The 20,471-nt window shown below is 49.6% G+C and overlaps 1 protein-coding gene and 1 non-coding gene across 5 annotated transcripts in view; both read right to left on the bottom strand.

Moving 5' to 3' along the window:
* Positions 1-9,546: 9,546 nt before the first annotated feature.
* pabpc1b (poly A binding protein, cytoplasmic 1 b) overlaps positions 9,547-20,471 on the bottom strand; it is a 62,426-nt gene continuing 51,501 nt past the window's right edge. For 3 of the 4 annotated variants that reach the window (XM_029736176.1, XM_029736173.1, XM_029736175.1), the window contains 14 exons: positions 20,269-20,462; positions 19,993-20,108; positions 19,194-19,342; positions 18,417-18,511; positions 18,160-18,297; positions 17,801-17,896; positions 15,127-15,399; positions 14,846-14,936; positions 14,613-14,723; positions 14,305-14,447; positions 13,969-14,053; positions 10,786-10,916; positions 10,496-10,594; positions 9,547-10,382 (listed from right to left, as the gene is read on the bottom strand). In XM_029736176.1, the coding sequence (XP_029592036.1) occupies positions 10,502-10,594; positions 10,786-10,916; positions 13,969-14,053; positions 14,305-14,447; positions 14,613-14,723; positions 14,846-14,936; positions 15,127-15,399; positions 17,801-17,896; positions 18,160-18,297; positions 18,417-18,511; positions 19,194-19,342; positions 19,993-20,108; positions 20,269-20,442 (1,695 nt within the window). In that variant the 5' untranslated portion in view covers positions 20,443-20,462 and the 3' untranslated portion in view covers positions 9,547-10,382; positions 10,496-10,501. The remainder of the gene's footprint in view (positions 10,383-10,495; positions 10,595-10,785; positions 10,917-13,968; positions 14,054-14,304; positions 14,448-14,612; positions 14,724-14,845; positions 14,937-15,126; positions 15,400-17,800; positions 17,897-18,159; positions 18,298-18,416; positions 18,512-19,193; positions 19,343-19,992; positions 20,109-20,268; positions 20,463-20,471) is intronic. The other variant, XM_029736174.1, reaches the window with a different exon arrangement.
* On the bottom strand, positions 17,996-18,128 carry LOC115176329 (small nucleolar RNA SNORA5). Its single transcript, XR_003872224.1, has one exon. It is a non-coding gene; the product is annotated as a small nucleolar RNA SNORA5 (small nucleolar RNA).

Raw genomic sequence — 20,471 nt, forward strand, 5'->3', positions numbered from 1 at the left:
ACTATGAAACTACACTATTGAATCATTCCCATGGTGAACGACTAGCTACACTATGAAACTACACACTATTGAATCATTCCCATGGTGAATGACTAGCTACACTATGAAACTACACACTATTGTATCATTCCCATGGTGAATGACTAGCTACACTATGAAACTACACTATTGAATCATTCCCATGGTGAATGACTAGCTACACTATGAAACTACACACTATTGAATCATTCCCATGGTGAATGACTAGCTACACTATGAAACTACACACTATTGTATCATTCCCATGGTGAATGACTAGCTACACTATGAAACTACACTATTGAATCATTCCCATGGTGAATGACTAGCTACACTATTGAATCATTCCCATGGTGAATGACTAGCTACACTATGAAACTACACTATTGAATCATTCCCATGGTGAATGACTAGCTACACTATGAAACTACACACTATTGAATCATTCCCATGGTGAATGACTAGCTACACTATGAAACTACACTATTGAATCATTCCCATGGTGAATGACTAGCTACACTATGAAACTACACTAATGAATCATTCCCATGGAGAATGACTAGCTACACTATTGAATCATTCCCATGGTGAATGACTAGCTACACTATTGAATCATTCCCATGGTGAATGACTAGCTACACTATTGAATCATTCCCATGGTGAATGACTAGCTACACTATGAAACTACACACTATTGAATCATTCCCATGGTGAATGACTAGCTACACTATGAAACTACACTATTGAATCATTCCCATGCTGAATGACTAGCTACACTATGAAACTACACTATTGAATCATTCCCATGGAGAATGACTAGCTACACTATTGAATCATTCCCATGGTGAATGACTAGCTACACTATGAAACCACACTATTGAGTCATTCCCATGGTGAATGACTAGCTACACTATGAAACTACACTATTGAATCATTCCCATGGTGAATGACTAGCTACACTATGAAACTACACTATTGAATCATTCCCATGGTGAACGACTAGCTACACTATGAAACTACACACTATTGAATCATTCCCATGGTGAATGACTAGCTATACTATGAAACTACACACTATTGTATCATTCCCATGGTGAATGACTAGCTACACTATGAAACTACACTATTGAATCATTCCCATGGTGAATGACTAGCTACACTATTGAATCATTCCCATGGTGAATGACTAGCTACACTATTGAATCATTCCCATGGTGAATGACTAGCTACACTATGAAACTACACTATTGAATCATTCCCATGGTGAATGACTAGCTACACTATGAAACTACACACTATTGAATCATTCCCATGGTGAATGACTAGCTACACTATTGAATCATTCCCATGGTGAATGACTAGCCACACTATTGAATCATTCCCATGGTGAATGACTAGCTACACTATGAAACTACACTATTGAATCATTCCCATGGAGAATGACTAGCTACACTATGAAACTACGCACTATTGAATCATTCCCATGGAGAATGACTAGCTACACTATTGAATCATTCCCATGGTGAATGACTAGCTACACTATGAAACTACACTATTGAATCATTCCCATGGTGAATGACTAGCTACACTATGAAACCACACTATTGAGTCATTCCCATGGTGAATGACTAGCTACACTATGAAACTACACACTATTGTATCATTCCCATGGTGAATGACTAGCTACACTATGAAACTACACTATTGAATCATTCCCATGGTGAATGACTAGCTACACTATTGAATCATTCCCATGGTGAATGACTAGCTACACTATGAAACTACACACTATTGAATCATTCCCATGGTGAATGACTAGCTACACTATGAAACTACACTATTGAATCATTCCCATGGTGAATGACTAGCTACACTATGAAACTACACTATTGAATCATTCCCATGGAGAATGACTAGCTACACTATTGAATCATTCCCATGGTGAATGACTAGCTACACTATTGAATCATTCCCATGGTGAATGACTAGCCACACTATTGAATCATTCCCATGGTGAATGACTAGCTACACTATGAAACTACACTATTGAATCATTCCCATGGTGAATGACTAGCTACACTATGAAACCACACTATTGAGTCATTCCCATGGTGAATGACTAGCTACACTATGAAACTACACTATTGAATCATTCCCATGGTGAATGACTAGCTACACTATGAAACTACACTATTGAATCATTCCCATGGTGAATGACTAGCTACACTATGAAACTACACTATTGAATCATTCCCATGGTGAATGACTAGCTACACTATGAAACTACACTATTGAATCATTCCCATGGTGAATGACTAGCTACACTATGAAACCACACTATTGAATCATTCCCATGGTGAATGACTAGCTACACTATGAAACTACACTATTGAATCATTCCCATGGTGAATGACTAGCTACACTATGAAACTACACTATTGAGTCATTCCCATGGTGAATGACTAGCTACACTATGAAACTACACTATTGAGTCATTCCCATGGTGAATGACTAGCTACACTATGAAACCACACTATTGAATCATTCCCATGGTGAATGACTAGCTACACTATGAAACTACACTATTGAATCATTCCCATGGTGAATGACTAGCTACACTATGAAACTACACTATTGAATCATTCCCATGGTGAATGACTAGCTACACTATGAAACTACACTATTGAGTCATTCCCATGGTGAATGACTAGCTACACTATGAAACTACACTATTGAGTCATTCCCATGGTGAATGACTAGCTACACTATGAAACTACACTATTGAGTCATTCCCATGGTGAATGACTAGCTACACTATGAAACTACACTATTGCAGAGACTTTTATTTTATTTAACCTTTATTTAACTAGGCAAGTCAGTTAAGAACAAATTCTTATTTACAATGACGGCCTAGCTATTACCAGCCGCAAATGATATGGTGAAAACCATGTGTGGAGGCAGAGGGACAGAAACTCACATCAATACCTTCGCCAGAAAACACTGTTAAACGAAGAATGGATGCTATAGCTAGCAATCAAGAGGACACTGACTGAACGACTCAAACTCCCCAGCTGATGCTCTCCAAATGGACGTTAGCTGAGAGGGCCCAGACCCATGCACTGACTTTTGTTGGCTATACACGTCACTGGATGCTATTCATGAGGACATATTGTTCTGTCTCACGATTCGGGAGCATGAAACAGTATATGGGATGTTCCGTGTGCTGCGTGGCTATATTGATAAAAAAACAGATTCCATATGGCATCAAACGGTGGGCTTTTGCACAGATGAGCCTCATCTGTGGGGAGGCAGGGTAGCCTAGTGGTTAGAGCGTTGGGCTAGTAACCGAAAGGTTGCAAGTTCAAATCCCTGAGCTGACAAGGTACAAATCTGTCGTTCTGTCCCTGAACAAGGCAGTTAACCCACTGTTCCTAGGCTGTCATTGAAAATAAGAATTCTTAACTGACTTGCCTAGTTAAATAAAGGTTAAATAAAAAAAGAAGAATCTTTGGCGGGGCGGCGGGCTGAACCAGGCCTCTGCACTAGTTATGAATGTGTTTCCTTCTGCAACAACTGGCAGCAAAAGAGCTGAGAACAGAACTAGGAGACATACTGCATACTGCAGCAGGTAACATACTGCAGCAGGTAACCTACTGCAGCAGGTAACCTACTGCAGCAGGTAACATACTGCAGCAGGTAACATACTGCAGCAGGTAACTTCCATTGTAGAAGAGCTGAGAACAGAACTCAGATATACTGCAGCAGGTAACTTCCATTGTAGAAGAGCTGAGAACAGAACTCAGATATACTGCAGCAGGTAACTTCCATTGTAGAAGAGCTGAGAACAGAACTCAGATATACTGCAGCAGGTAACTTCCATTGTAAACTACATCAAACCATATCCACTGTGTGCACACATGTTCACAAAACTACACGGCCAAAATAATGTGGACATCTGCGCGAACATCTCATTCCAAAATCATGGGCATTAATATGGACTTGGGCACTGCTGTTGGGTGATTAGGCCTGGCTCGCAGTCGGCGTTCCAATTCATCCCAAAGGTGTTCGATGGGGGTTGAGGTCAGGGATCTGTGCAGTGATCTAAGGCTTGTGTGCGGCTGCTCAGCCACGGAAACCACGACGCTCCCGATGAACAGTTCTCGTGCTGCCATTTCTTCCAGAGGCAGTTTGGAACTCAGCAGTCCCGTTCTGTGAGCTTGTGTGCCCTACCACTTCACGACTGAGCAGTTGTGGCTCCTAGACATTTCCACTTTACAATAAGAGCTCTAGCAGTTGACTGGGGGCAGCTCTAGCAGGGCAGAAATTTGACGAACTGACTTGTTAGAAAGATGGCATCCTATGACTGTGCCGCATCAAAAGTCACTGAGCTCTTCAGTAAGGCCATTCTATTGCCAGTGTTTGTCTATGGAGATTGCATGGCTGTGTGCTCGATTTTATACACCTGTCAGCAACGGATGTGGCTGAAATAGCCGAATCCACTAATTCGGCTACATACACTATTTTAGAAGTTCCTGTTCTAAGGCTCTAATAAGTTGTGGGGAACAGACGATCATTGTTCCCTTAATAAATGCACTGTTTACTACTGTGTTTATAAACATGAGGTTAACATGCTATGTATCCCATAGAATGCCCATGTCTGCCTTTGTTGAATTTAGCAGTTCTGTAAAGTTAAGACCAATTTCCACTCATCTCAGGTCATTTGAAAAAAAAACATGGTTTTAAGTTGAACGCTACTTGGTGCCCCCTACTGTTCTAATTAGGGACTACACATTGGGCCATTGTCTCAGCTGGCAGGCTTCATGTCTTCCACCCGTTCATGACAACTTCCACCAATATTAGATAAAACATGAGCTGGCGCACACCCAGAATAATAGTATGTGTGGAGGTGCTGACTAACGGCAATCAAAATAAAGAAAGTCGCACACTCCATGTATAACCTCCCAGCAATTTAATGGGTATTTACCAATGTTTCGGCATCAGGGTGGCCTTTCCCTTCCTCAGGGTGCCTTTCCCTTCCTCAGGGTGCCTTTCCCTTCCTCAGGGTGGGTGCCCTTCCCTTCCTCAGGGTGCCTTTCCCTTCCTCAGGGTGCCTTTCCCTTCCTCAGGGTGCCTTTCCCTTCCTCAGGGTGGGTGCCTTTCCCTTCCTCAGGGTGGGTGCCTTTCCCTTCCTCAGGGTGGGTGCCCTTCCTCAGGGTGCCTTTCCCTTCCTCAGGGTGCCTTTCCCTTCCTCAGGGTGCCTTTCCCTTCCTCAGGGTGCCTTTCCCTTCCTCAGGGTGGGTGCCCTTCCCTTCCTCAGGGTGGGTGCCCTTCCCTTCCTCAGGGTGGGTGCCCTTCCCTTCCTCAGGGTGGGTGCCCTTCCCTTCCTCAGGGTGCCTTTCCCTTCCTCAGGGTGCCTTTCCCTTCCTCAGGGTGCCTTTCCCTTCCTCAGGGTGCCTTTCCCTTCCTCAGGGTGGGTGCCCTTCCCTTCCTCAGGGTGGGTGCCCTTCCCTTCCTCAGGGTGGGTGCCCTTCCCTTCCTCAGGGTGGGTGCCCTTCCTTCCTCAGGGTGCCTTTCCCTTCCTCAGGGTGCCTTTCCCTTCCTCAGGGTGCCTTTCCCTTCCTCAGGGTGGGTGCCCTTCCCTTCCTCAGGGTGGGTGCCCTTCCCTTCCTCAGGGTGGGTGCCCTTCCCTTCCTCAGGGTGGGTGCCCTTCCCTTCCTCAGGGTGGGTGCCCTTCCCTTCCTCAGGGTGCCTTTCCCTTCCTCAGGGTGCCTTTCCCTTCCTCAGGGTGCCTTTCCCTTCCTCATGGTGCCCTTTCCCTTCCTCAGGGTGCCTTTCCCTTCCTCAGGGTGCCTTTCCCTTCCTCATGGTGCCCTTTCCCTTCCTCATGGTGCCCTTTCCCTTCCTCAGGGTGGGTGCCCTTCCTCAGGGTGCCTTTCCCTTCCTCAGGGTGCCTTTCCCTTCCTCAGGGTGGGTGCCCTTCCTCAGGGTGGGTGCCCTTCCTCAGGGTGGGTGCCCTTCCTCAGGGTGGGTGCCCTTCCCTTCCTCAGGGTGCCTTTCCCTTCCTCAGGGTGGGTGCCTTTCCCTTCCTCAGGGTGGGTGCCTTTCCCTTCCTCAGGGTGGGTGCCCTTCCTCAGGGTGCCTTTCCCTTCCTCAGGGTGCCTTTCCCTTCCTCAGGGTGGGTGCCCTTCCCTTCCTCAGGGTGCCTTTCCCTTCCTCAGGGTGGGTGCCCTTCCTCAGGGTGGGTGCCTTTCCCTTCCTCAGGGTGCCTTTCCCTTCCTCAGGGTGGGTGCCCTTCCCTTCCTCAGGGTGCCTTTCCCTTCCTCAGGGTGCCTTTCCCTTCCTCAGGGTGCCTTTCCCTTCCTCAGGGTGCCTTTCCCTTCCTCAGGGTGCCTTTCCCTTCCTCAGGGTGCCTTTCCCTTCCTCAGGGTGGGTGCCCTTCCCTTCCTCAGGGTGGGTGCCCTTCCCTTCCTCAGGGTGCCTTTCCCTTCCTCAGGGTGCCTTTCCCTTCCTCAGGGTGCCTTTCCCTTCCTCAGGGTGCCTTTCCCTTCCTCAGGGTGCCTTTCCCTTCCTCAGGGTGCCTTTCCCTTCCTCAGGGTGCCTTTCCCTTCCTCAGGGTGGGTGCCCTTCCTCAGGGTGCCTTTCCCTTCCTCAGGGTGGGTGCCTTTCCCTTCCTCAGGGTGCCTTTCCCTTCCTCAGGGTGCCTTTCCCTTCCTCAGGGTGGGTGCCCTTCCTCAGGGTGCCTTTCCCTTCCTCAGGGTGCCTTTCCCTTCCTCAGGGTGGGTGCCTTTCCCTTCCTCAGGGTGCCTTTCCCTTCCTCAGGGTGGCCTTTCCCTTCCTCATGGTGCCCTTTCCCTTCCTCAGGGTGGGTGCCCTTCCTCAGGGTGCCTTTCCCTTCCTCAGGGTGCCTTTCCCTTCCTCAGGGTGGGTGCCCTTCCCTTCCTCAGGGTGCCTTTCCCTTCCTCAGGGTGGGTGCCTTTCCCTTCCTCAGGGTGGGTGCCTTTCCCTTCCTCAGGGTGCCTTTCCCTTCCTCAGGGTGCCTTTCCCTTCCTCAGGGTGGGTGCCTTTCCCTTCCTCAGGGTGGGTGCCCTTCCCTTCCTCAGGGTGCCTTTCCCTTCCTCAGGGTGGGTGCCCTTCCTCAGGGTGGGTGCCCTTCCCTTCCTCAGGGTGCCTTTCCCTTCCTCAGGGTGGGTGCCCTTCCTCAGGGTGGGTGCCCTTCCCTTCCTCAGGGTGCCTTTCCCTTCCTCAGGGTGGGTGCCCTTCCTCAGGGTGCCTTTCCCTTCCTCAGGGTGCCTTTCCCTTCCTCAGGGTGGGTGCCTTTCCCTTCCTCAGGGTGGCCTTTCCCTTCCTCATGGTGCCCTTTCCCTTCCTCAGGGTGCCTTTCCCTTCCTCAGGGTGCCTTTCCCTTCCTCAGGGTGCCTTTCCCTTCCTCAGGGTGGGTGCCCTTCCTCAGGGTGCCTTTCCCTTCCTCAGGGTGCCTTTCCCTTCCTCATGGTGCCCTTTCCCTTCCTCAGGGTGGGTGCCCTTCCTCAGGGTGCCTTTCCCTTCCTCAGGGTGGCCTTTCCCTTCCTCAGGGTGGGTGCCCTTCCTCAGGGTGGGTGCCCTTCCTCAGGGTGGGTGCCCTTCCTCAGGGTGGGTGCCCTTCCTCAGGGTGGGTGCCCTTCCTCAGGGTGCCTTTCCCTTCCTCAGGGTGGGTGCCTTTCCCTTCCTCAGGGTGGGTGCCTTTCCCTTCCTCAGGGTGCCTTTCCCTTCCTCAGGGTGGGTGCCCTTCCCTTCCTCAGGGTGCCTTTCCCTTCCTCAGGGTGGGTGCCTTTCCCTTCCTCAGGGTGGGTGCCTTTCCCTTCCTCAGGGTGCCTTTCCCTTCCTCAGGGTGCCTTTCCCTTCCTCAGGGTGGGTGCCTTTCCCTTCCTCAGGGTGGGTGCCCTTCCCTTCCTCAGGGTGCCTTTCCCTTCCTCAGGGTGGGTGCCCTTCCCTTCCTCAGGGTGCCTTTCCCTTCCTCAGGGTGGGTGCCCTTCCTCAGGGTGCCTTTCCCTTCCTCAGGGTGGCCTTTCCCTTCCTCAGGGTGGCCTTTCCCTTCCTCATGGTGCCCTTTCCCTTCCTCAGGGTGGGTGCCCTTCCTCAGGGTGCCTTTCCCTTCCTCAGGGTGCCTTTCCCTTCCTCAGGGTGGGTGCCCTTCCCTTCCTCAGGGTGCCTTTCCCTTCCTCAGGGTGGGTGCCTTTCCCTTCCTCAGGGTGGGTGCCTTTCCCTTCCTCAGGGTGCCTTTCCCTTCCTCAGGGTGGGTGCCCTTCCCTTCCTCAGGGTGCCTTTCCCTTCCTCAGGGTGGGTGCCTTTCCCTTCCTCAGGGTGGGTGCCCTTCCCTTCCTCAGGGTGCCTTTCCCTTCCTCAGGGTGCCTTTCCCTTCCTCAGGGTGGGTGCCCTTCCTCAGGGTGGGTGCCCTTCCTCAGGGTGCCTTTCCCTTCCTCAGGGTGGGTGCCCTTCCTCAGGGTGGGTGCCCTTCCTCAGGGTGCCTTTCCCTTCCTCAGGGTGGGTGCCCTTCCTCAGGGTGCCTTTCCCTTCCTCATGGTGCCCTTTCCCTTCCTCAGGGTGGGTGCCCTTCCTCAGGGTGCCTTTCCCTTCCTCAGGGTGCCTTTCCCTTCCTCAGGGTGGGTGCCCTTCCCTTCCTCAGGGTGCCTTTCCCTTCCTCAGGGTGGGTGCCTTTCCCTTCCTCAGGGTGGGTGCCTTTCCCTTCCTCAGGGTGCCTTTCCCTTCCTCAGGGTGGGTGCCCTTCCTCAGGGTGCCTTTCCCTTCCTCAGGGTGGGTGCCTTTCCCTTCCTCAGGGTGCCTTTCCCTTCCTCATGGTGCCCTTTCCCTTCCTCAGGGTGGGTGCCCTTCCTCAGGGTGCCTTTCCCTTCCTCATGGTGCCCTTTCCCTTCCTCAGGGTGCCTTTCCCTTCCTCATGGTGCCCTTTCCCTTCCTCAGGGTGGGTGCCCTTCCTCAGGGTGCCTTTCCCTTCCTCATGGTGCCCTTTCCCTTCCTCAGGGTGCCTTTCCCTTCCTCAGGGTGCCTTTCCCTTCCTCAGGGTGGGTGCCTTTCCCTTCCTCAGGGTGCCTTTCCCTTCCTCAGGGTGCCTTTCCCTTCCTCAGGGTGCCTTTCCCTTCCTCAGGGTGCCTTTCCCTTCCTCAGGGTGCCTTTCCCTTCCTCAGGGTGCCTTTCCCTTCCTCAGGGTGCCTTTCCCTTCCTCAGGGTGGGTGCCCTTCCTCAGGGTGGCCTTTCCCTTCCTCAGGGTGGGTGCCCTTCCTCAGGGTGGGTGCCCTTCCTCAGGGTGGGTGCCCTTCCTCAGGGTGGGTGCCCTTCCTCAGGGTGGGTGCCCTTCCTCAGGGTGGGTGCCCTTCCCTTCCTCAGGGTGCCTTTCCCTTCCTCAGGGTGGGTGCCCTTCCTCAGGGTGATGCCGAAGCGTTGGTAAATACCCATTAAATTGCTGGGAGGTTACACATGGAGTGTGAGACTATTTTGATAGTTTATAACTTCCACCAATATGACAACATCCACCAATCTTTTTAGGAGTTTAATTCAAGCAAGCAAAGGTCAAGGTACATTTCACAACGCTGGGTTATTCAACATCCTGGCCGCGTAAATCCCGTAAAACACCAGAAGGGAACGCTTTCAGGAAGGAATAAAAACACCAGAAAGGAACGCTTTCAGGAAGAACTAAAACACCAGGAGGGAACGCTTTCAGGAAGGAATAAAAACACCAGAAGGGAACGCTTTCAGGAAGGAATAAAAACACCAGGAGGGAACGCTTTCAGGAAGAACTAAAACACCAGGAGGGAACGCTTTCAGGAAGGAATAAAAACACCAGAAGGGAACGCTTTCAGGAAGGAATAAAAACACCAGGAGGGAACGCTTTCAGGAAGAACTAAAACACCAGGAGGGAACGCTTTCAGGAAGGAATAAAACACCAGAAAGGAACGCTTTCAGGAAGAACTAAAACACCAGAAGGGAACGCTTTCAGGAAGGAATAAAACACCAGAAGGGAACGCTTTCAGGAAGAACTAAAACACCAGAAGGGAACGCTTTCAGGAAGGAATAAAACACCAGAAGGGAACGCTTTCAGGAAGGAATAAAACACCAGAAGGGAACGCTTTCAGGAAGGAATAAAACACCAGAAGGGAACGCTTTCAGGAAGCCTTCATTCCATCATATGGAATTCTCTTTTAAAACACTTTACATGTTTATTTTGAACCTTTTGCCAAAGCCAGTGTGCTCTTCTCTAGGCCTGACTGAAAGAGGACTTTCCTTTTTGCATTGTTTTGGTGTTAACTTTTTCCAACGTTTCATCAGAATTATTATCATTCTTTAAATAGATGAAGTTCCAAGGTTCCCCATCCCTGTGAAGACAGAAAAAGCATCCAGTCATGATCGTAGGTATATAACAAGTGTCTGAACATCAGATGACCAATGTATTATGCTGAGTGTAATGCTCGACCTGAAACAGGCCTACCTTGGCTTAGACACTCGGCCCACCAGCAGAGTTGGTGACAGTCTTCTGGACTAATTCCTTGGCCTGGTGGGCCTGCAGCACAGCCACAGCCTCATCCACCTACCAACAACATCAACCAGGTTAATAACAGCATCACCTATTACCACAGCTACAAACTCATCTGTACACGACACCCTTTAAAACCCATCAGAGGGATACACAGTTTCCTCAAATGCTATGACTACTTTGGGTTCGCCGGGATTCAAGGAATTTCTCCTGGTGACACATTCTTGTCAGGGAGCAGAACTGACCTTCGAGCGGAGAGACTCGGGAGACTCCAGCATGTGAAGCAGTTCAGAGTTGTCTATCTCCAGCAGCATGCCAGTGATCTTCCCAGCCAGGCTGGGGTGCATGTTCTGGATGCATGGGAACAGGCGCTCACCTGGGGACAAACCGAGTTTTAGTGTCCTGGCTCAAAAACAGGAGGGAGATTAACAGTGTAGTGTGGTGGGTTGAATGGATGTGAAGCCCAATTTTATGCAGTTTTATAACACAGTTTGCTTGATCTGAACAGTTTTAAAATGTCGTCTGCATGTCAAATCTTAGTGAAAGACTTGCGACGAGACGGATTCCTTTAGCCAATAAGAGAACAGTGCGCTGACGTTCTGAGTTTAGCCAAGCAGACAGCTCGCTAGCTGTTTTGCTGCAGTAATAGCAGCGGTGTAAAGTCATTAACCTGTCAAGGTATAGGGGACAGTATTTTCGATTTCGGATGAAAAACGTGCCCAGAGTAAACTGCCTAATACTCGGGCCCAGAGTCAAATATTTGCATATTATTAGTAGATTTGGATAGAAAACACTCTGAAGTTTCTAAAACAGTTTTTTTTAGATCTGCTGATCTTTGTCAGTATGCACTCCGAGGACTCCTACTTCCACAATAAATTTTATTTTTGTTCGAAATACTCCATATTTATGTCCAAATACCTTTTGTTTGTGTGTTCAGATCACTATCCAAAGGCATAACACGCGAGCCCAGTACCAGAGACGAAGAGTCAAATAGTTCCATTACCATTCGTAGAAACATGTCAAACGTTGTTTACAATCAATCTTTAGGGTCTTTTGAACGTAAAAATGCGATAATATTCCAACCGGACAATAGCATATTCATTCCAGGAGAAAAAGGAGGGGCGCGCTGGCGGCCTCGCGGATCACCAAGCCCTTTGTCCTCAGGCAGTCCACTCATTGACTGAGCTACTATTCTCTGCCCAGTAACAGGAGAATGATGGAACAACAGCCTTCAGAAAGTTTATAGCCAATGGAAGCCTTAGGAAGTGCAACGTGACCCCACAGACACTGTAGTTTCGATAGGGATTCAAAAGAAGAACTACAATTCTCAGATTTCCCACTTCCTGGTTGTATTTTTCTCAGGTTTTTGCCTGCCATGAGTTCTATTATACTCACAGACATCATTCAAACAGTTTTAGAAACTTCAGTGTTTCCTATCCAAATCTAGTAATAATATGCAAATAATTGACTCTGGGCCCGAGTATTAGGCAGTTTACTCTGGGCACGCTTTTCATCCGAAAGTGAAAATACTGCCCCATACTTAAAAAGGTTAATAAGGAATTTGAAATGATTTATACTTTTACTTTTGATACTTAAGTATATTTGAGGAATTACATTTACTTTATATTCTTTTACTGAAGTCGGATTTTCCTGGGTAACTCATTTTTCCTTGAGTCATTTTGTATTAAGGTATCTTTACTTTTACTCAAGTGTTACGTGTTACGTTTTTCTTGTTCCCCATTTTCCCCTGTTAGTGTGCTTGTCCTGAGCAGTACAGGTGTACCAAGTTGCGGCTAACGATGGTGGGCGTGGCTGTAGCTGATTACAGAGAGGATATCTGTTTGCCGTGTGAGAAGAGAGAGGAGGGGGGAGAGAGAGGACACTTGTTTTTTGTTTGATTATTTGTGTTAATTTCTTTGTTTGTGTTTCAGCCTGTCCTCCTGAGGCGCTCCACCCTACCTAGGTCCTGGAGAAGGGAAAAGGTAGATCTGCCCATGGGTGTACATTCTCACGTAGATAACCCATTGTTTTATACACTAGGTTAGCCGGGCGGGTGTAACCCTTGTATTTTTCTTGGAACCAGGTAGGACAGTGGGTTAGGGTTTAGAATGTGTTAGGAAGGTTTAGGTGTGTAGAAGAGGAGGGACCTTTTGTTTATTTTCATTACTTGGACCCCGATCCCAAACATTCCCTTCTCTTACCTTCCCTTGTTGTTGTTTGTGTCTTACTGATTATTTATGGGTGTGTTATATTGTTTATTTTAAATAATTTACTAAACATCCCCTGAGGGTTAACATTGAGTTCTGGTTGTGGTCTGATTTATTCATCGCCCATTGCACCCCACATTTCTTCCCATTTCATCCGTGTTACCTGGTGTGTTTAGGCCCAGGCATTTACGTCTCCTCCTCAGACGAGCTACACCCGAGGGGAGAACGTAAGACAATTGGGTACTTTTTCCACCACTGAGAAATAGCTAGCCTGTTTCTGGTGCATGTAGGGGCGGCAGGTAGCCTAGTGGTTAGAGCGTTGGGGCGGCAGGTAGCCTAGTGGTTAGAGCGTTGGGGCGGCAGGTAGCCTAGTGGTTAGAGCGTTGGGGCGGCAGGTAGCCTAGTGGTTAGAGCGTTGGGGCGGCAGGTAGCCTAGTGGTTAGAGCGTTGGGGCGGCAGGTAGCCTAGTGGTTAGAGCGTTGGGGCGGCAGGTAGCCTAGTGGTTAGAGCGTTGGGGCGGCAGGTAGCCTAGTGGTTAGAGCGTTGGGGCGGCAGGTAGCCTAGTGGTTAGAGTGTAGAGGTGGCAGGTAGCCTAGTGGTTAGAGCGTTGGGGCGGCAGGTAGCCTAGTGGTTGGAGTGTAGAGGAGGCAGGTAGCCTAGTGGTTAGAGTGTAGAGGTGGCAGGTAGCCTAGTGGTTAGAGTGTAGAGGTGGCAGGTAGCCTAGTGGTTAGAGTGTAGAGGAGGCAGGTAGCCTAGTGGTTAGAGTGTAGAGGAGGCAGGTAGCCTAGTGGTTAGAGCGTTGGGGCGGCAGGTAGCCTAGTGGTTGGAGTGTAGAGGAGGCAGGTAGCCTAGTGGTTATAGCGTTGGGGCGGCAGGTAGCCTAGTGGTTAGAGTGTTGGGACCGTAACCGACAGGTTGCTGGATCGAATCCTTGACCTGACAAGGTAAAAATTGTTCTGCCCCTGAACAAGGCAGGTAACCCATTGTTTCCCGGTAGGCCGACATTGTAAATAAGAATTTGTTCTTAATAGGACTTACCTAGTTAAATTAAAAAAAAGGAACATTTCATGAAACTGGTTTGCTACAACACCTTGCTACATCAAGTGTTTCAAAGTTTCATCACGTCATTGTAGAAGCACCATTACCGTGGAAACAGTCGTATTGATCTGAACGCCTGGTCTTCAGTCCGCTAAAAGATTGTCTTGTTGAGTTTAGACTCACCCAACATCTGCTTCTGTTCCTGAGGAGGTGCAGCGGCCAGCATGGAGGCAGTCAGAGGGTCCTGGCCCTGCACATGGACAGCAGGCTACGGACACACGGTTAGAGAGAACACACCAGTGTAATATTGACACTGTAGATAATATTTTTTTGTGGTCCCCTGTAACGCCGCGCAGTCCCCTAACGGAGTTGGTAGAGCATGGTGCTTGCAGTGGGTTCGATTCCCGGGAACACCCATACGCTAAATGTATGCACGTATGACTAAGTAACTTTGGATAAAAGTGTCTAAATGGCACATGATCTATTATTTTCTATTTGATAGGAGAGAGGGGGGTATACCTGCTGCATAGTGACTTGGGGCTGTGAGTTCATGTGGTGCTGAGGGTTGCGGACTCCTGCGGCGTACTTATACTGAGGTACGCCACGCACCGGGGGTCCACTCACTGGGGCCGAAGGGGCGCGGGGCCCCATGGTCTGGGGGCCTGCAGAGGGGCAAGAAGAGATCATTTTGATGTTATTTCAAACGTAACTTCATAAAGCACCTAAATCTAATATAAATCCTGCATTAGCATGTACATAATGCATAAGCACTTTACTACATATTACAAAGACTGGGGCACAAATGAGTATCTCTCGAGGTGACTCACCCACGCCTCGCGTGGACATCATGCGAGGCACCTGATTGGTTGGCCTCATAGGGCTGAAGCTGGGCTGTCTGGGTGCGGAAGGACGCATGGAGCCTGGCATGTTCTGGAAGTCTGAAGTCCCAGCAGCACCAGGGAGTGCCATTTAGGAATACTTTTAACACTAAACTCTATGATTGTAGAGGTCAGAGGTCATGTCGTAAAGCAGCAAGAGGTTACGAGGGCGTACTACTCACGTTGAGGTCTCACACCCTGGGTGGCCCAGCGAGGGCTGGGTCTCAGCTGGGCTATCTGGTTGGCAGGGTAGTAAGCAGCTCTGTTATGAGCCTATAGGGATGGAGAACACAGTGCAGGTAGTATCTACATCCAACAGCAACCAGTCTGACACACTTCCACTTCGTCCATGGACTGAACCGTGATGCTGTGAACACCATGAATGTCAAGGGCTAGATCGATTAATTGACATAAATGTGATTGTTTGATTGATTGACATGAATTGAATTGACCAAGTGGTGACCTGTGGGATGGCAGCCATGAAGTACCCAGAGGGAGGGGCAGGCTGGTAGGGGTTGAGGACTGGGTTGGGTAAGGGCCGGACTGTGGCCATCCTCTGCATGTACTGGTTGGTGAGGTGAGCCTGGCGCTCCTCTTTCCTCTGAGCCAGCGCCACGTACAGCGGCTTGGTGGCCACGATGCGCCCGTTCATCTCCGTCACGGCCTTGGTGGCCTCCTCTGGGGAGGAGAAGCACACGAAGCCGAAGCCCTTGCTGCGACCACCCTCCATCATCACCTAATGGAGGAGGGGGGAGGAAACGGTTTGCTTAGTACACAGCTGAACAGAACAGCTGAACAGAACAGCTGAACAGAACAGCTGAACAGAACAGCTGAACAGAACAAAGCAGTTCTCTCTAACACGTGCCAACAGCCAGGAGGCTGGATCTCTTTAACACGTGTCAACAGCCAGGAGGTTGGTTCTCTAACACGTCCCAACAGCCAGGAGGTTGGTTCTCTCTAACACGTGTCAACAGCCAGGAGGCTGGTTCTCTTTAACACGTGTCAACATCCAGGAGGCTGGTTCTCTTTAAAACGTGCCAACAGCCAGGAGGCTGGTTCTCTTTAACACGTGCCAACAGCCAGGAGGTTGGTTCTCTAACACGTCCCAACAGCCAGGAGGTTGGTTCTTTAACACGTGCCAACAGCCAGGAGGTTGGTTCTCTAACACGTCCCAACAGCCAGGAGGTTGGTTCTCTAACACGTCCCAACAGCCAGGAGGTTGGTTCTCTAACACGTGTCAACAGCCAGGAGGTTGGTTCTCTAACACGTGTCAACAGCCAGGAAGCTGTTTCTCTTTAACACGTGTCAACAGCCAGGAGGCTGGTTCTCTTTAACACGTGTCAACAGCCAGGAGGCTGGTTCTCTTTAACACGTGTCAACAGCCAGGAGGCTGGTTCTCTTTAACACGTGTCAACAGCCAGGAGGCTGGTTCTCTTTAACACGTGTCAACAGCCAGGAGGCTGGTTCTCTTTAACACGTGTCAACAGCCAGGAGGCTGGTTCTCTTTAACACGTGTCAACAGCCAGGAGGCTGGTTCTCTTTAACACGTCCCAACAGCCAGGAGGCTGGTTCTCTTTAACACGTCCCAACAGCCAGGAGGCTGGTTCTCTTTAACACGTCCCAACAGCCAGGAGGCTGGTTCTCTTTAACACGTGCCAACAGCCAGGAGGTTGGATCTCTTTAACACGTGCCAACAGCCAGGAGGTTGGTTCTCTTTAACACGTGCCAACAGCCAGGAGGTTGGTTCTCTAACACGTGTCAACAGCCAGGAGGTTGGTTCTCTTTAACACGTGTCAACAGCCAGGAGGTTGGTTCTCTTTAACACGTCCCAACAGCCAGGAGGTTGGTTCTCTTTAACACGTCCCAACAGCCAGGAGGCTGGTTCTCTTTAACACGTGTCAACAGCCAGGAGGCTGGTTCTCTTTAACATGTCAACATCCAGGAGGCTGGTTCTCTAACACGTGTCAACAGCCAGGAGGTTGGTTCACTTTAACACGTGTCAACAGCCAGGAGGTTGGTTCTCTTTAACACGTGTCAACAGCCAGGAGGTTGGTTCTCTTTTACACGTGCCAACAGCCAGGCGGTTGGTTCTCTTTAACACGTGTCAACAGCCAGGAGGTTGGTTCTCTTCAGCCAGGAGGTTGGTTCTCTTTAACACGTCCCAACAGCCAGGAGGTTGGTTCTCTTCAGCCAGGAGGCTGGTTCTCTTTAACACGTGTCAACATCCAGGAGGCTGGTTCTCGAACACGTGCCAACAGCCAGGAGGCTGGTTCTCTTTAACACGTCCCAACAGCCAGGAGGTTGGTTCTCTAACACGTGTCAACAGCCAGGAGGTTGGTTCTCTTTAACACGTCCCAACAGCCAGGAGGTTGGTTCTCTTTAACACGTGCCAACAGCCAGGAGGCTGGTTCTCTTTAACACGTCCCAACAGCCAGGAGGTTGGTTCTCTTTAACACGTGCCAACAGCCAGGAGGCTGGTTCTCTTCAGCCAGGAGGCTGGTTCTCTTTGACACGTGCCAACAGCCAGGAGGTTGGTTCTCTTTAACATGTCAACATCCAGGAGGCTGGTTCTCTTTAACATGTCTACAGCTAGGAGGCTGGTTCATACCTTGGCGCTGGTGATGGTGCAGCCAGGAGGTTGGTTCCTACCTTGGCGCTGGTGATGGTGCAGCCAGGAGGTTGGTTCCTACCTTGGCGCTGGTGATGGTGCAGCCAGGAGGTTGGTTCCTACCTTGGCGCTGGTGCAGCCAGGAGGTTGGTTCCTACCTAGGCGAGGTTGGTTCCTACCTTGGCACTGGTGATGGTGCAGCCAGGAGGTTGGTTCCTACCTAGGCGAGGTTGGTTCCTACCTTGGCACTGGTGATGGTGCAGCCAGGAGGTTGGTTCCTACCTTGGCGCTGGTGATGGTGCAGCCAGGAGGTTGGTTCCTACCTTGGCACTGGTGATGGTGCAGCCAGGAGGTTGGTTCCTACCTAGGCGAGGTTGGTTCCTACCTTGGCACTGGTGATGGTGCAGCCAGGAGGTTGGTTCCTACCTAGGCGAGGTTGGTTCCTACCTTGGCACTGGTGATGGTGCAGCCAGGAGGTTGGTTCCTACCTTGGCGCTGGTGATGGTGCAGCCAGGAGGTTGGTTCCTACCTTGGCGCTGGTGATGGTGCCGAATGGGGAGAACTCTTTACGCAGGCGCTCGTCATCAATTCCATCGTCAAGGTTCTTCACGTAGAGATTGACACCCTGGAGACACATAGAACAAACTTTTACAAAACTACTCAACATTCCTTTAGATTCTGACCTTGCATTGACAGACTACATATTAACCTTTGATGAACTGGTAATTGCCTGTAGTACATTTTTATCCCCAGCAACCATGCCAGAGGGATGTGGGCCTCATGAACTACTCACTGTGGCAGCCATTTTGACCAGTACAGTCCATTGTAGAGAAAACACAGAATTTGACATGGCTGCAACAACATCACAAAGTGCGGAGTCACTGTGACCTGGTAGCGCGTCATGCGGTCCTGTTTCATCTGTTCAAACTTCCGTTTCAGCTCCGTCTGGCGCTCCACCTTCTTCTGGGCGCGGCCTACGTAGATGAGCTTTCCATTCAGCTCCTTCCCATTCATCTCATCAACAGCCTGGAACAGACATCCTCTTTTACAATATGGCCATCGGCCTTCCCGTCCTCGATTGAGACCCTCCGTATCAAACACCACCAACCAAGCGACCATTTCAAACACATTAACAATATGCTCACCTTTTGGGCGTCCTCGTGCCTCTCGAAGCTCACAAAGCCAAAGCCTCTGGATTTGCCACTGTCATCAGTCATGACGCGGATACTCATGGACCTGCCTAGATGTTAGAGGAGACAGTTCAGATACTTATGGACCTGCCTAGATGTTAGAGGAGACAGTTCAGATACTCATGGCACTGCCTAGATGTTAGAGGAGACAGTTCAGATACTCATGGACCTGCCTAGATGTTAGAGGAGACAGTTCAGATACTTATGGACCTGCCTAGATGTTAGAGGAGACAGTTCAGATACTCATGGACCTGCCTAGATGTTAGAGGAGACAGTTCAGATACTCATGGACCTGCCTAGATGTTAGAGGAGACAGTTCAGATACTCATGGACCTGCCTAGATGTTAGAGGAGACAGTTCAGATACTCATGGACCTGCCTAGATGTTAGAGGAGACAGTTCAGATACTCATGGACCTGCCTAGATGTTAGAGGAGACAGTTCAGATACTCATGGACCTGCCTAGATGTTAGAGGAGACAGTTCAGATACTCATGGACCTGCCTAGATGTTAGAGGAGACATGACTCAGTAACCAGCTCGTAACTCAGTAACCAGTGTACAGCTATGTGACTTGGTGTCTGAGTGATAAAACCATAACATACCATACTAACCAGTGTACAGCTATGTGACTTGGTGTCTGAGTGATAAAACCATAACATACCATACTAACCAGTGTACAGCTATGTGACTTGGTGTCTGAGTGTGGGCGGAAAGTAATAAAACCATAACATACCATACTCAGCATACTTGCTGAAGATCTCCCTCAGTTTCTCATCATCCATATCTTCACCAAAGTTCTTGATGTAAACGTTGGTGAACTCTTTGGCCCGGGCACCAAGCTCAGCCTCACGTTCTTTGCGAGATTTGAATCGCCCCACAAACCTGCGACAGAAAAACTAGAGTTGGGGCTGGCAGACAAAACCCTCCCAAAATGTCCTGACCTGCTCCCCGTAGCCTACTACACAAGGCTTTCCCAAACTCTGTTCTAGTCCCCCACTTCCCAAACACAGTCCTACCCACCCTCCCCTTTGCCAAACTCTGTTCTAGTCCCCCCTTTCCCAAACTCTGTCCTAGCCCTCCCCCCTTTCCCAAACTCTGTTCTAGTCCCCCACTTCCCAAACACAGTCCTACCCACCCTCCCCTTTCCCAAACGCTGTCCTAGTCCCCCCCTTTCCCAAACACTGTCCTACCAACCCTCCCCCACCCTCCCCCCTCCCCTGGCTTCACGTGTCATGTTTTGCCCTAGCACTACACAGTTGATTCTAACTAACCAACTCATCATGAGGAGACAAAACGTGCACCAAACAGGGGCCCCAGGACCGAGTTTGGGAAACCCTGTACGACACAACCTTGTTACCAGGATGTACACTTCCAGGTACAACTGTGGCATTGCAGCAAGAAACCAAGTTCACAGTCAGAGATGCAAGTTTTAAAAAACAAAACAACCCAACCAACACTATTAGTATTAAAACAATTGTGATTAGTACCATTAAAGATCCAAGACAGAATAAACCTTCACTGATCACACTTACACTTTCCTGTCATTGAGCAGCATGCCGTTCATTTTCTCAATGGCTCTTTCCGCAGCCTCCTGGGTCTCAAAATGCACAAAGCCATAGCCCTTTGAGCCATTCTCATCACAAACCACCTTGGAGATAGGAGGGTTGGCATAAGCTTAAGATATGCAATACAATTAAGGTCAATTTGAAGATAAAAACTATCCCATGATGCAACATTTCTAACCAATACAACACCACAGCACTGTTCAAACACCCTCCTTGGGGCTGAAAGGTTGTGTGAGTTATTACCTTGCAGGACAGGATGTTGCCGAAGGCAGAGAAGGTGTCGTAGAGGGCCTTGTTGTCAATAGACTTGTCTAGGTTCTTGATGAAGATGTTGCCCACCCCGCTCTTCCTCAGGGATGGGTCACGCTGAGACCACATGATGCGGACGGGACGGCCCTTGATCACGTCAAAGTTCATGGTGTCTAGAGCCCTCTCAGCTGAGAAGA

Source organism: Salmo trutta, chromosome 36 (assembly GCF_901001165.1).
Source record: "Salmo trutta chromosome 36, fSalTru1.1, whole genome shotgun sequence".
Taxonomy (NCBI): domain Eukaryota; kingdom Metazoa; phylum Chordata; class Actinopteri; order Salmoniformes; family Salmonidae; genus Salmo; species Salmo trutta.